General features: G+C 43.0%; 2 protein-coding genes and 1 long non-coding RNA gene across 4 annotated transcripts in view; 2 read left to right on the top strand and 1 right to left on the bottom strand.

Moving 5' to 3' along the window:
* The window catches only part of CEP85L (centrosomal protein 85L), a 519,352-nt gene that overhangs the window by 259,262 nt on the left and 244,553 nt on the right, over nucleotides 1–15,537 (bottom strand). The window lies entirely within an intron of this gene.
* Nucleotides 515–13,619, top strand: LOC144763155 (uncharacterized). Its single transcript, XR_013596168.1, has 2 exons — nucleotides 515–656; nucleotides 9,862–13,619. It is a non-coding gene; the product is annotated as an uncharacterized LOC144763155 (long non-coding RNA).
* Nucleotides 2,878–3,307, top strand: PLN (phospholamban). The gene has a single exon (XM_078648482.1). It carries the CDS (start codon nucleotides 2,999–3,001, stop codon nucleotides 3,155–3,157), a length of 159 nt encoding a protein of 52 aa, XP_078504608.1. The 5' UTR covers nucleotides 2,878–2,998; the 3' UTR covers nucleotides 3,158–3,307.

The following is a 15,537-nucleotide window of genomic DNA, read 5'->3' as shown; positions in this document are numbered from 1 at the left end:
TCATAAAGTAAGATAGCGCATTTCCCACTGACTAACTTTACTTCCATTTATTTTACTTTAAGATGTGCCTTACTTTATATGCACCTACCCGAAGATGAAAGACCGAAAAAGTCAAAGAATATTTTGCTTTTTTAGCCACGCCTTTGATCCGCCCCCACGGTTACTCGCCCAGCTCTGATTTAGCACAGCATCACAGTTCGATTACTTTTTCTTAACGCACTTTGACCGCTGGGGGAGTGTATATATGTCACTGTGTATATAGAGCTGTGTGTGTGCACACACACTGTGTTAGCGCATCACTACAATAATGACTGGCACTGCAGTTCAACTGGAGTGGTTGAAGACGGGGGCGGGGCTGTGGTTTTCATGTAAAAGCCCCGTTCAGTGTTTCTATAATCATCAGATAAAATAAACTCGCTGAGAAAACTGGGCCAGGCAGCCAATCACAAGTCTGGAATGCGGGCTGACATCACGAGCCCTGCCTCTGAAACTTTCTGCTTTTCCCCCGCGCCTCCTCCAATTGCTCCCACACGCCTGGTGTTCGGCTGGGAAGCCCTGCCAGAGACCCCCAAGCTCCGCTGCAGCGGGAGAGTCCCTCCCAGAGCCCGGCACAGAGGCTGCCCATCCAGCCGCCCGCCCGCCCGCCGCCACCGCCGGTAAGATGCTTGGCTTCCGCAGAAGATGTGGGTTAGTTAGTAAGCACAGCATCATGCTCTCAGGGCAACCCAACAGCTGGTAAATTCAATGAAGAAGGGAACTCCCGCCAATTACTTCTGCACATTAGACATCCTGATGAACAAACCGCGTCTTTTTTGTGGCAAACTATGCTTTTTCATTTTTTAAGATGCACCTCGCCTAGGTAGCGACCAATGTACATTTAAGCAATGTACTGAGGCGTTTCACAGGCTCTCACCCAAAGACCTTTCATTTTCTCGGCAGCTCCCTTTCACACATTCCCTGCAGTGCTCTTCTCAGACAGGACCGACACTGGTTTATTAGGCGATTTCAGCTTTTTTCTTTACCCGAGCGCCCAATTTATGAGATGCAATCAAAACAAAAGCTTGCGTTAAAAATATATATATATTAAGCCTGTTACACGCTTTGTTCTCTCTTTCCGACGAGCTGCAGAGATGTGTAAGAAGCAGACGGACAATGTTCGCCTAATTCCGTTACACATTACACAGCGTTGGTCCGCCTACGAGCCAAGCTGGCTCATAAACTTTGCTGAGATACCCCGGCCAGCGAATAATTCTAATTGGACCCATTCGGACTACTGTTTTAACACTTTAGAGGACATCGCTGGTCCATTTTATGCCCCTAGTTTTCTGGGAACATCAAACAAGTTACCAGCAATTAGTCAAACTAAAGCATTTACTCTTCCCCAGTCTGTCAGATTACGGCTCCACAGCTCTCCAGTGACTCTTACTTGCTGACAGAACTTCAGTTTACTTTAACTTCAAGTCTTAAAACGACTTAAATGACTTACTGACTCAAAAATGTTAATGCATCCCAGACATTCCAAGCGACAGTTCCAGATGGGATAGTTGTGGTTGAGGGAGTGTGATGGGGCTGTTGCAAAAGCCCAAAGCATTAATTCCTGCCAGACTAGCACTGAAAATTACAATTTGCACAGATAGAGTAACTTGCTACTGTGTGGAATAACTAGAGGTAGCTGATGGTCGTTTCAATTTCATTGGGAAAACCGTTTTGTATATAAATATTCAGGATGTTACTGCAGATGAGAGAAAATTGGGGGAAAATAGAGGGCAAATGAAGGCAACTGATTGTACACCACGCGCCTCTGTGTCAATGACTGAACACTGCACACCACACTGCCCACAGTATAGTGTAGGTGAGGACATCTGCGGGAAGATGATGCTCCATGAAAGAGAAATGAAGGATGGATGGATAGGGCAATCATTAATGCACTACATCAAGATTGTGCGAGTGAGAATGGCACACATTTTCATGACCAAAAATGGTGATTTCAGTTATTTACTGGGTCTTTTCAACAACTCATCTATTTGTGGTGCAGTGCGATGACGTGATTATGTACAAAGCCATTTACAAATTTTGGTGCCAAGTGCCACTAATCCAGATTATTTGACACCACCACGCTTCCCTTTAGGTGTAAACCCATTTTTAGGGATGGTTTGTTTCTTTGAAACATATTACCAGGGTCTTTCCAATCCAGAGTACAGAAGTAAACCCATATCAGGTGGTGGTGGGGGGGGGGGGGGGGGACGCATAGGTTTTCACAGGCCTTTCAAAGGATTTTGTAGCCAATTACTTTTGTAGATGTGTTTTTTTGTTTATAATTTAACAATCCCTACACGTTTAATGGGGCTCACTTAACAGTTTGGGTAAGAAAAAAAGAAGTAAACACAAGATAAAATAGATTTGTATACTTGCGCGTATATGTAACAAGTGAGGGAGTAATGAAGAAGGGGGGTACTTAAAAGCAAAGTCCAGCAGAAATGTGTCCAGGAGCCCCTGTATTCTGGCTATTGGCTTCCTGAAGCAACTTGAGGGAAGTGCAGCTGGGTAGGAGTAAAGGAAGAAGCTATGCTCGCTCTAGGACACATCCACGTGTCAATGCATGCCTCATTCTGTATTTTGCGTCTTCTATGATTTTTAGAGGGCTCCTCATCATAAGGAGTGGCGAAACGTATTTGCAAAGGGTCATTATTCTGTAAATAATCTACTGGACCTTATATTGCCATTTCCACTGATCATTGCATTTGCATACATATTTCTGCCATTTTGTGCCTCTATTCCACCTAAACTGCTTTTGTCCCCTTCAGAACCCACATTGCTTTTATCGCACTTTACATTGCTTAACACACTTTACATGTCTGTTTCTAACTCTTCACTCTCCTGCTTTCTCAGCTTCACAAAGACCCACTAACAAGAGAGACGAGAAAGACCCTTTGCACTGCATCTGAGCCCTCCTGTCTGTCGCCCTGCACTGCCGCTATAACCCGCCCACTGCCTAGCCATGGAGAAGGTCCAGAACATAACCCGCTCTGCAATGAGGAGAGCCTCCACCATCGAGGTCAACCCGCAGGCCCGCCAAAACATGCAGGACCTCTTCATCAATTTCTCGCTTATCCTAATCTGCCTCCTGCTCATCTGCATCCTTGTGATGCTCCTCTGAAGTTCTCCGCCACCCCGATTGTGGATTCCCCGCCGCACTGCATTAAACAAAATGACCCAAAGCTTCTATGTCCCGAGCACCCTCTACGATCCATGGAAGCTCTTGCGAGAGGATTTGGTGCTGGGACTAAAGCCGCCTGCTACTCGTACTCTTCAGCTTTACAAATGAACGGAAGCTGCTGTGGCCACAGGATGAAAAGTCACTCAGGAGTATGTGGTTGCAAGGATGTGCATGTGTTAGGTTGCATGTCTGTCAGTTTTTGTGATGTGCTCCTGCAAATGCTCTAAATTCCAAAGCACATCTTTTATGTATCTTAGCTTCTTTCTGGTTTCGCTTTAAAAGTAAGAGAACTGCGAATTTGCTTTGAAGTGAGAGCGTTCTTTTTATGTCAATACACAGTGCTTTGCAATTGCGTTGGTTTGAAACAGACTACAAATGGTTCTCAACTGCACTGCCTGCGCCTGTACTCTGAATCAAGCCTGAGTGCTGTAGACTGCAGACCATGGTGCTCCTGGGCAGCATAGACAATTATTTAGCCAACACCCAAAGCTGGACCCCTTGATATGAAAACACCCAGAGCAGAAAGTTTGTATGATGCACTGTGCTCCTTATAGCATGCTTATATGCCCTTGCACTCACCGGTAAACTCATCTTTCCTTTGCCGTTCACGCCAAACAATCTCAATAATATGGCCAGTAAAGCAGAGGAACACATTCTCTGCAGCATACCATAGGCCATGCATGTATTCCCTTTGATAATCTGTGCAACCACAATACCCGCTTGGCTACCTCAAGGGAAGGCTTTAGCTGCATAATCACAGAACCCTAAAGTATGCACATTTTGACAATGGAATGTTTCTTGTATATATGCCGACAGCGTCATGGTAGCAGCCAAAGATGGTAATCCTGCAAAGATTTGAAACGATTACAGACGTGCCTCAACTTGCTCTTCAGTGTGATTTACTTCACCCAAGACTTCTGTGTATGAAGTTCTGACCATATACCTTGTAACTCAAAAGACTGTTTCAAGGAAAAACAGGTTGCAAACATCCGAGCGTAACGCCAGATGGTAGCACTATGCAGAGCGACACGTGCTACGAAATGAGGGTTTTCCAAGATGTTGCGTCTTTCCTTGCACTTTATTGCTGCTGGGTAATGGTACTAGAAGGAAGCAACAAAGGGGTAGGGAAAACTAACGGAAACAAACAGAGCCTACCCATTTCATACTAGCATCTCATCAGACGAGATTGAAACTATCCACTCTTATGCCTCAGGAATGCACTATGAGCTTTTGAATGCCAAATGTCCTCTCCTCTGCTTTATTTCCTGGGAAGAGTCTAAATATCTAAAAATGAAATAAAAAGAACAAGAGGAGACACGCAGAGGTGTCACCAAACCTTATTATGAAGTCTTGCAGGCTCCTAGATCAGGGAGCCAAATGTCAGTTGTGGATTGCCATCTACTAGGTAGAGATGCCAGAGTGCTTAACACTGCTGGGGTTAGAGTTCTGGTACTGTGGTGTACCTCTTGAACTTCAGGCCTTCTCACACAATACCTGTAGGGTGGTGATGCTTCACCGCAAAATATCAGCCATGCTAAACCACATGACTGCACAGCAGATGTTCTAATACAACAAATTAATTTAGCTGTGCACAGGCATGGAGGCGTTATCGCAGACTGAGAAGATAGGAACTATTATTGTGAAGCAACACTGCCATCATGTGGCCAAATAGCTAGGCTACAACTGAGCACTGTGGCCATTTTTTTTTAACTGAGCAAATAGAACTACCCTCACTCCGTTAAGCCTACCATCAATGATTTTAGCCAGATTTACTTTATAAACGTATGTTTACATGAAGTAGAATCCTGAAGAAATTGCAATGTTGTTATCTATGTTGGACAACAGACTTGTCTTGCGCATGGTGCAGCTTGATTATCTTTTATAGTGCATGACATGGACTTTGAAGAAATACCCTATTTATTAACGATGGCAACCTTTGTCTATAGTCAGGCAATCACAAGCATTCATTTGTTGGCCGCCATGTTACAATGAATTTAAAACGCCCCGTTTAACCCTTTCGGTGCAATGTAATATTGTGACAAAACACAAAAATATAGCTTGGATACTGTCTCGTCCCCCTTCCGTTGGCGGGTGCATCGACAGGTGCAGAACCTTCAGACACGCTGCTATTGGTCAGTTTGAATTCCCATCGTAACTATGGCAGGGTCAGTGTTTGTGGTAGTAAGTTTGTGGAAACACAACCATAACAAATCACCATGTCTGGAGTAATGACAAGGGAAGGAAACCCAAGCCAACAACTAAAAGAAACAAAACGAAAACAAGAACAATGAGATGAAACTTGCAAAATGAACAAAAAGTCCTCCTAAAAAAAAAGAGAAAATGACGTGCAAAAAAATAGACTTCTGTCTGAAACAAGGTTACACGTGGTCATGCTTTCCCCGCACCGGGTACAATGCATAAGTTAAACCAACAAAGCCTGTCCATTCCATTACTGCAGACTAGCTGGACGCCGACCAGCAGAATGAAGCTAGTGAGAACGATCCAGAGGAAACTGAGATAATGAAGGAAAATAACTGCGACATGCCCGAAAAAAGAGAAACGTTCTCCGATATGGCAGCCAAAAAGCAGCAGCAGCTCAGATAGAAAAGGAAACGGAAAGCGACACACTTCCAACGGAGAGTTCGAGAAGGCTACAGTCAACGAACAGCACCAGTTTCAATGCTGATGGGTCTTTTATAAACATGTTCTCAAAGCTCCACTGGGGCCGTCACCTTGACCAAGAACATCAACAGAATGCACTTATGGGAACCCAGGGTCACTGAGGAAGGGAGAGCATTGGCTATGGCTCCGCCATTTTGTTTCTGCCAACGCATGCAATGCAAGGATGATTTACATAAAACACCAGCAAAGGCATGTCGCGCGCACAAAAAGACACACTACAGAAGGGAAAGCCCTGTATTATACATTGTTTTTCTATTGACACCGTTCTGAGTGGCCAGCACAGTTCTATCTACCACAACAATATTTTGCCAATAAACTAAACAGCCGGTGTCAGAATGTGATGGCTGAAAGATGAAACCTGTGAGCTTACACCAAGATTATGTGTTACAAATGACGTCAGTAATTATTTGGTTAGCTGTAGAGAAGAAGCTGTTCTCTTGTGTTTAAATACGGTTTTAGAAAATGTTAATGTAGATTTATGTTAGCACTCAGATGTTATATTTCAATGCATGAACAAATTCAATAAAATCAAAGACAAAAAACTTATGTCTGTTTTTTAACGTTGCCTAAAGTGTAAAGTACCACATGAATGTCTTTTGAGAAAATGACAGGTAAAAAAATGATACAACTAAAGAGTGAAACGGGGGAGGAGGTAATATCTTATGCTGAATTCCAATGACACAAAAACCCCACTGACACGTGCATGAATTCTCCAGGACATTTGTTACTCAGTCCAAGGAAGGGACACTAACCTTCAAAGATGCTGATGAACAAGGCCTTCAGATGGCCACATTTGCCTGACAATGGACACTGTCACCCTGACCCAACGACAACACAGATAGAGGGACCCTGATGACATCAGGGGCTGTAGGAGGGAACGGACAAGTCTTAAGCAACTTAATGTTCACCCTGACCAACCCCTCCTTTCAATGGCCTCACTCCAGATTGATAAATATTTTTAAAATACACAGTGCTGTGAAGCCGTATCCACTCTTCAAGTTTTTTTTTTTAAACAATTTTTAAAATTACATTTATAGAAGAGATGACAAAATCTTAGTAATGCTTAAAAATAAATGTATCATCTTATAATTCATCCATGAACGTCACCTTTCTTAAAAAATCCATTGTCCCTAAACGTTATGGTCTGAATCATGGGACACTTATAAGGCTGTGATTGATTTATATCTGAATCTATTTGAACACCACTCTCTGACCTAAAAGGATAACTTTTTAAACATATCTCATGCTCCTTCAACACTTTACAGAAATATCTACTCCTTCTCTCCCTGTGTTACGCAGACACTCTGCCACTTCTCCAAACCACGATACTGGCTGCTTGCTTGCTTAACCCCTCTTATGAAGCTCTTTGGCCTATTTTCTTCCTGGTTACACCTTAGCTTTCCTCTTTCATGTTTAGTTGATCACTACCCCTTGTCTGCCCAGATCTATCCTCTATAGACCCTTCTAGAATACTTATTTAAGCTTATTGAAATAAATAAAATACCTAGATGGAAAAATCTGTTTGAACAAGGTAGGCCAGTGTAGAGACGAAATCTTAATTTAAAATGTTAAATCTTTCTAGATTCAGGTGCTCTTCATTAATTGGCCCATGAGTGGTTAGGCCCAGAACATTTTATTTATTGAGCGTTGACATAGATTGTGGCATTTATGAAAAGTAAGAAAGATTCGGGGCAAAGAAACTGAGGTATATATCAGTCCTGCTGATAATCCAATAAAAATTTGATATGCCTGTTTTGACAAATTGGTGTAAAAGAGGAGACTTAGAAGGTATCTAAGGGCAACAAAACAAATTTATGGTAACTAGAAAATATCCCGTAGTTGAGGTGAGATGGAATGATGAAAGCACTGGGAAAGAAGTTGGGTGATCACGTGTCTCAGAGTAAACGGTTAAGTGTAAAAGATGCAAGTAAGACTGTCTGTGGTAGCAAAGGGGACATCATTTGACTTTGTAATTGTGTGCACGAATGAGCAGCCATTTGGCAGAAAATTAATGTGAGAAGCCTGCGGGCCAGCGTGTCCACCAATAAACCTATCCAAGAAAATGTTGGCATGAGAAAACATGTTTGAGCAGTAGACAATGCTTCCACAATCATAAGCGACTAGTTGGGATTGATATTTGCGAGAAGTGGAGTTCCACAGATCAAAAATCAATACTTTTTGGTGGCAGCTTAGAGCATCCTCGTGAGACACAGTGACAAAAAATGTGGAACATCAGCAATAGAAGAGCATAACAACAGAAACAAATGGAAATCAACCCACAAGAGGGGGCGGGAAACCAAAAGAACAGGGGTGAAAAACTATAAGCAACTGGTGATCTTGTAAAAGGGATGGAGAGAGATACTAGACACTTTACAAACGTAGAAGAGACACATGGGAACATTAAATGGTGGAGTGCAAAGTATCCCAAATAACCAGGGAACGTGGTACATATTCCTCTTGTCGCCGAAAGCTAATGTACCCCAGTCTCTTTAATAAACAGTTGTTTTAGACCCCCGGCCAGTGCTTTGGAGTCCTGGATATGTGTTTAAACTTCAAGCCATGAGCAGATACACAATAGAGGACTAATGGAGCAATACCACATGCTAGAGGGAAAGAGATAAATGTCACCCTCGGCTGGGAAGGCAAACTTGAACCTAGCTGATACCAGTGTATGTAAGCAGCCAGCTTTCCATATAAATATTTGTGTGCCGCAGCATACTCCAAGTCAGTTCATCTATTAGGAGGAGCAATGGCAAAAAAGTCGAACACTGTATGTTTCGGACTAAAATCAGGCAAAAGTTGGTAGAGACTGTAATCCAGAGGCCGCCGTGAGCCGGAGTGCAGTGCCCAAGAAGGTGCCTCTTTACTAAACGGCAAGAGTTGACTGGCACGTTCCTTGGCAATAACAGCCAAGAGACCAGAGAGTAAATAAGTATGGGGCAAAAAGAACCCTCTATAGAGTAGGAGTATGGCTCGTTGACAAGGCAGTATGTGGAAGTAGATTTGAGCCCATTAAGTACTTCACAATTATTTGTTTTATTCAAATAACATCGGACTAAAAACAATTTAAGTTTGATGTTAATTTTGTTTTAGCTTGTTTACGACAATGTTGCTTCCTCTGCAACATGTATTTTCCATTTTGAAATTATAAAACCTATACCTTTTTGTAAATATATCTAACTTAATTTAATTTACGTAGTTAATGGCGGAAGATCTACTAACCATCTCTTAACTTTTCCCTCATTCTCATATTAACTCAATGTCTCTTCTGTTTCCGACTTAATTTTAGACACCTTTTTTTTGGCTATTATGATTAAAATTCCACTTAGGAAATGTTATACATGTATTAAGCGTCAGACTCCCACCCCAGTGATGACACATGAAAAAAATAGACAATGTCTATGCTGCTGTTGATTTATAAAGCTCCATAAAAAGATTTTGGGGAAAAAAAATCCTTTTAGATTTTTTAATCCAGAGGTAATCAAATGAAAATGGACAAGTTTCATAAATTGGAGGAAGCATGAAGGATACGAGCTGTACAGACAGTAGATTACCTACAGGCCTGTCACGTCTTGCCATGCCTCTAGAAGCAGTAACAGCATGGCCTATTGCTCTCGTGCTGCCCTGCTTTTAAACGGCATGATCCCTATATTTATAGTAGGTCTTTTTCAAATTCTCACATTTAACACATTTCTAGGGATAAATAATTTCCTATTCTTACAGACTCTATCAATACTAAAATTACCTAGACTCAGCTCTAAAAAAATGCCCTAAATCTGAGGTCTTCTAGGCCATGCCCCTTGGGTAATGCATGGATAGAGGGGGTCCCTGACACTATTGTACGAAACAATTAACTAATAGTTATTGTTTAATTAAGTCATTTCGTGAAACTGTAATGTGTAAATTTATAAAAAGATGAATTCTGTTGTCTCTAGTTACTATGATTGACAATCTTTTCTTAGGTGGTGAAAGACAAGAACGAGAAGACGCTGAGAGCACAGCGACGGAACAGCAAAGTGTGTCCAATCCTTGTGAATCCAGGTTTGAACCAGTGACAGCTTCCTATAGGATCACAACCGAGGAGACCGACAAGCACGCAACCATGGATCTTGCCAACAACAGAGGCCTCAACCTGCTGCTCAACTTCGTGCTAATCGTCCTGATGCTGGTGCTTATGTTCATTCTTGTGAAACTCCTGTGAATGCATCATACTTTGCCCATAGCCAAAATGACTTAGGGGACCAGTCTGGTGGGATGAGGTGCCAAACACTGTGCTGGAAAGGAAGGGCCAGCAATATATAAATTCACCCTGTACCATATTGGACCACAAAAGATCTAACATAAGCAGCCACCAGTAATGAGTGGAGGGGTCTCCCTGTACCCAATCAAGAAGAAGCAAGACCAGGGATTCAAAGATGGCTGCTGGATGCAGGGCCCATCTGCTGACAGCAGTGTGAGCCCTTGAGGGTGGTCTATTGATCCTACAGTGTGAAGCATCATTTTAAGAAGAGTAGTACTCCGGCTGAAATATTACAACATGCTGAATACTTGATCTTGATACAAGGCAGCTTTCCATTTGGATGGCCTTGCTCTTGAGGCCAGGCTCACGATGAGCACAGTTCACGCATGTAGTTATGTGCTTGTGCCAAGGCGAGAGCTTTAAGATTGTACATACGACTGGGTGACCAAGCTGCAACCGTCATGCACCCACAGCCCTGCAAGAAAGTTCCAGCACCATATTATTAATGTAACAATGATCTCAAAAGACGGCAACTAAGCTCAAGGCTTGCAATAGCAACTTCTGGTGACATTAAACAACAGTAAGTGTGAGCACTTGCCAACCTTGAACTGAAGGCAACAAATGCTGCTGGAGGGAGCTTGTACCGAAAAATATCTTCCTTATGAAATGTTTATTTCATAGGACTTTGGTGCAACAACAATAAGTCTTTATTTTTCACCACTGACCCTACACTAATGATTACACATTTCTTGAAACAGAATTCTGTATAACAATAACACATGTATGCGGCCCGTTGTCTTCTAGATCTTTATTAAGTACCAAAAACTCTCCCTAAAGGTACATAGAATCTAATGCTGACTAACTAATCGATGCCAATAAAGATAGATTATGAAATCAGAACAGTAGGTATGAGCACTTTCACGTTCAACGCATTGGAATGTTTTACCAAGCATGATGCCCACAAGCATACAACAGCGTAGGCACCTAGATTTTGATGGCACATCTATATTTCTGCTTTTATAAGAGGCCCATGTTTTAGTAAAAATTCTGGCACTTTGATACCACTATGGACTGACTTGTTATAATGTTATGTTTGTGTGTGACGCTACAGGCAGAGGGAGGACGTGAACATGTACTTCACATGCCCTGCCTGCAAGACAACGCACACGCCAGTGCACATGTGTAGTAGGTGCAGAATATCCTGAGTAGCCTCAACGGAGTGGGTTGACTGTCACAACCGGTCCCTACTTATTATAGTTTTACAACATAAGAGTGTGTAGTATAATCAAGCTGCCATCGCGAGAGAAGTATTGTGTACTTTAATAAAACTACCATCACGAGAGAAGTATATTCTGAAGATGTAAAATTCTAAACTAAAAGCAACTTTGGCTTTGAAATCGACTGAGTTACCCCACCATGTCGTTTTTCGCCACACTGAGACTGACAGACACATATAACAACTACCAACGAACTCCAAAGACTCTGGCGTAGGTACACCTCAGACTTTAGGACCTGAATTCCTCTAGCAGCTAAACAGCTGGTTTCTCCCTTGGGAGAGAAGGAAATTACTACACAGCAGTGTTATGTCAGTCCTTACAAAAATGACTGTCAAGGCCTAACCTGCAGCACCATTACACTTGCAGAGGAAGAGAATTTGCACTGTAGATGTCGTGCAATTGCACAATGGCAAACTAAGCCGTAAGACACTATTTCATCTATTTTTGTACGTATACTTTTAAACAGCAGAGCAGTGTTTCTCAAACGTTTATTAACACAAAGACAATTTCTTCTAGTAATCTAAATTTAAATGATGTTGTGACCCTAGTTTCCCCGTTTTCAACATTACAAAGAATGTATGATTGGTTTGGTCTAACCGGGAAACTTCATCACTTGTGTCTACCAGGCGTACATGGGTATGGGCCTTACAGGTTTGAGAAACACTGCGCTAGAGCAAAAGAAGTTGGAGTGCACTGAGGGTACTTGACTCATTCTGGCACCAAGAACTCCCTCGCATTGTCATACACAGATTTCAACACCTTTACTAGAACATCCATTCCTTACATTGGTGATGTCAAATCATTTTGTAAGAGCACAGCATGCTTCAAGAATTCTCAGGCTCTCACCCAAAAAATAAACCAAAAGAATTCACCCAAAAAATAAATCAAAATAAACAAAGCACATCAAAAGGTCACTCTGCCGTTAACCATAAAACACATCCATTTTGCTCGTATCTGTTTTGATGACATAGTGCATCCAGGTAGCCAAATCTATGCCTAAATATGTTGCTCTGGTGCCTAAAACACCTTAATAAGAGAGTAGCAGCTAAGATTTGTAGTCATTGTGTGTCACCGAAGTGAGATGCCACCGCCATTAATGCATGGCACTGCTAACAGGTAGCTTGTCCTATGTCACCTCATCTGTAAGCACGAAAAAGGCCCCAACAGATGCCCAAGTTAACCCCCGAGCTGGACAGTCACACAAAGGACTGCGGGCGCCCTCTGAAGAAATGAAAAACTGGCACCCACTTAAAGGAAACAGTACTCTGGAACCATGGCAACGGAGATGTTTTGGAAACACTCATGAATGTTGCTGGACACGAGGTCACGGTGTGGAATGTTGGCAGAGCCGCAGATAATCCCTTGCTGGGAACGCATCCATAAGTGGCGAGGAACACCCACTTCCTAAAATCTTTTGAAAGACTTTCTGAGCTCCAGATCTAACGGTGATTCAACGGGTTTCCAAGTTTTTTTCTGACCTGATTGCATTGTTTTCATCACCCCGCGCTTCGGAAGAACAGGAAATAGTGTCAGAAGAGAGACGCAAACATTGTGTTCTGTGTTTTTCCCCTTTGGTTTGCAACTATACTCCTTTGAAACAGTCAACAGAACTCATGAGCATGTCAGCAGTGCCAGTGGATTGCCCCTGTCCCTCATAGGATGTCCTTGTTAAATGGCAGAGAATATCACAGCTGGCAAGGGTATTTTTGTTTGTTTAGTAGCTACCCCTATGCCGCATTCACCAGCCCAGCTTAGAGAGGAGATTCCTACTTGCTGCACAACCACAACAAGCATCTCCCCTCCTCCCTTGGACTGTTTTGCTCATGAAAAATCTAACAAAACTTTTCAATGCTTAGAAAAATACCTTATCTGCCCCAGGGCCTGGAGTAACTGCACAATAAGCATCCCTGTATTAAGACCCGAGAAGGTTCATACTTGAAGAGTGATTTATGAGTGTTTCAAGGTATTGTTTGATTTTGGTTGGCAGTGGAGGTTTCTTTCCTGAGGGGCCTAGCCACAGAACACCTGGGACTAGATAAAATGGTATCAGATCGACACTTGCCATCCTGAGACGTGAAGATGGACGCTTTGACACTAGCCATGCAATGTATACTTCACTGACCACCAATCTACTGCTTCTCATGCAACACCACTTCTGTTTCAATGTACTGTCATTTTTTAAATTAAACTTTCTTTAAAAACACTGATTCACTTTTTATTCCACAATCTTAGTAAAAGATTTGAGAGTTAATTTGTATTGTTGGTTAATGACTTGAGGTTAGTCGATTTGTTTTTGTTTTAATGTACAGCACATGTAATGCTAGTTCATAAAGCGGAATTTCACATTGGTCCTTCCGGAGATGGTGACCGAGAAGGATCTCATCTCTGGGTCTTCACCTGTCAAGGATTCAGCTGGAAGAGAGTTTGAAAAGGCTTACTGGTCTGTAGAGATGCAGAACCGCCCCAGGGCAGCTTCTCCCTAAATCAAACTCATACAACAGGAAGGCAGCGGCGACTCCTTTGCTGTGGCAGAGGAGCGTCACTCCCCCTGCCAGCAGCAGCTGCAAAATTTGAAAAATGTAATTATAATAAACCGTGTTTATTATCGTTTTATTTTTCTCCTACCGTGGAGTCTTGGGGGCGGGGCCAGGGAATAACTGGCACTGAGGAGAAGCGGTGGGCACTGTTATCAGTGCGCATTACAGTTTGACCGGCTGTCTCTGGCCGGACAAACCGTCATGTGAACTCGAGCTCTCTTCAACCCGAGCTGCGTAGCCGGGTAGGGGAGAGCAGGCACAGGCTTCCAGTCTCACTGAGAGCACAAATCCTGGGTGCTCAGGCCAATCCTGATGCTGCTTTTAGCAACATGAGCAGCATCAGGATTGGCCGCAGTGCACTCTGGAAGCCTGTGCCTGCAGAAGAGAGGGGCGAGATGTGGCAACGCAGGGGCGTGTTTTTTTTGTCTTGTCCATCTGCCCTTTGCCCTCCCCCCTCTGTCCCAGCTCACCACCCTCCCACCACTATATCAATACACCGGCCGCTACTGCAGGCAGGTATGCTGGAGAAGAGGAGAGAGTCACACCCTCTGGTCAGAGATGAGTGAGCAAGTACAAAAGCCAAATGAAAAGTGTGGGTGGAGTCAAATATTCTCTATAGCCACAGCAAAAAACAAATACGGAACTTAAAAACTTCTTTTTGGCTGCCTCAAAGAATGCAGTTCAATAAATATGCCCATCTCAAAGAATCTTTAACATCGGTGAATATGGGAACCTCGATTTTTGACTGATCATAGTTTCTAAGGCACTTATTACTGGAGTAATCCCCGTTATTTCCCTCCAGGGCGTTCAAGTTACCAGGGAAACCGGAATTTCGGAAAGAGGGGGGGGGTATGGGGGATAAACGTTTTTGGGGAATAACATGCAAGCATCAGATTTATTGTACCAATTCCCATCCGTTTTCCCTGGTATTTCACCTGGAGATTTTTGACTGTTTATTGAAGGTGTAATCTTTGGTCAAACCTCAGAGCGTTGCAGTATTCTCACAAAACGCTTTATTCTGATGGAGCTGCTGGTAACTTAGCATCAGGGTGATTGATACATTATGTTTAAAGGTGCTGGATCATCAGTGGTTTACAGACCACCTGCGTTTTTGGTCGGGACATTATTGCAATACCTTGCCAAACATAATATCACAAAGAGATCAGTTACCCCAACGAGTTACCATAAACAGATCGGGGACTCATTTCATAATGTAAGCATATTTGATCCGAGTGCACAGTAGATTCTGGACTCTTTTCAATCCTCATCTGGTGTCAGAAAAGGTTAACACCTGTTGGTGAGAAGGCAGAGGGCAATCTCCCTTTGCCTGGCCTACTTTATGGTTTCGCCTGGTCACGTGTACTTACTTGTTTGCATCACAAGGAACTTTTGAAAGCAGCTGTGGTTGACATGTCATGCTTTGTGGCCTTCAGAGAAGGTCTGCTTGGCACGACCTAATGAGAAAACGGGAAAACCTCTCCAATATGCCACCGTCTCCACGTCTTTGCAGGAGCATCCAAAAATCAGGCCCTGACTTGCACTTACCGCGGTAAGACCACAGAGGGCGCTCCATGCATACAGTTC

Source organism: Lissotriton helveticus, chromosome 6 (assembly GCF_964261635.1).
Source record: "Lissotriton helveticus chromosome 6, aLisHel1.1, whole genome shotgun sequence".
NCBI lineage: Eukaryota > Metazoa > Chordata > Amphibia > Caudata > Salamandridae > Lissotriton > Lissotriton helveticus.
The sequence above is the reverse complement of the archived record's forward strand: the minus strand, read 5'-3'. Positions and strand labels throughout refer to the sequence as shown.

What these genes read in the sequence shown, in the direction of transcription:
- PLN (XM_078648482.1), top strand. Translation starts at nt 2,999, where the DNA reads ATGGAGAAGGTCCAGAACATAACCCGCTCTGCAATGAGGAGAGCCTCC.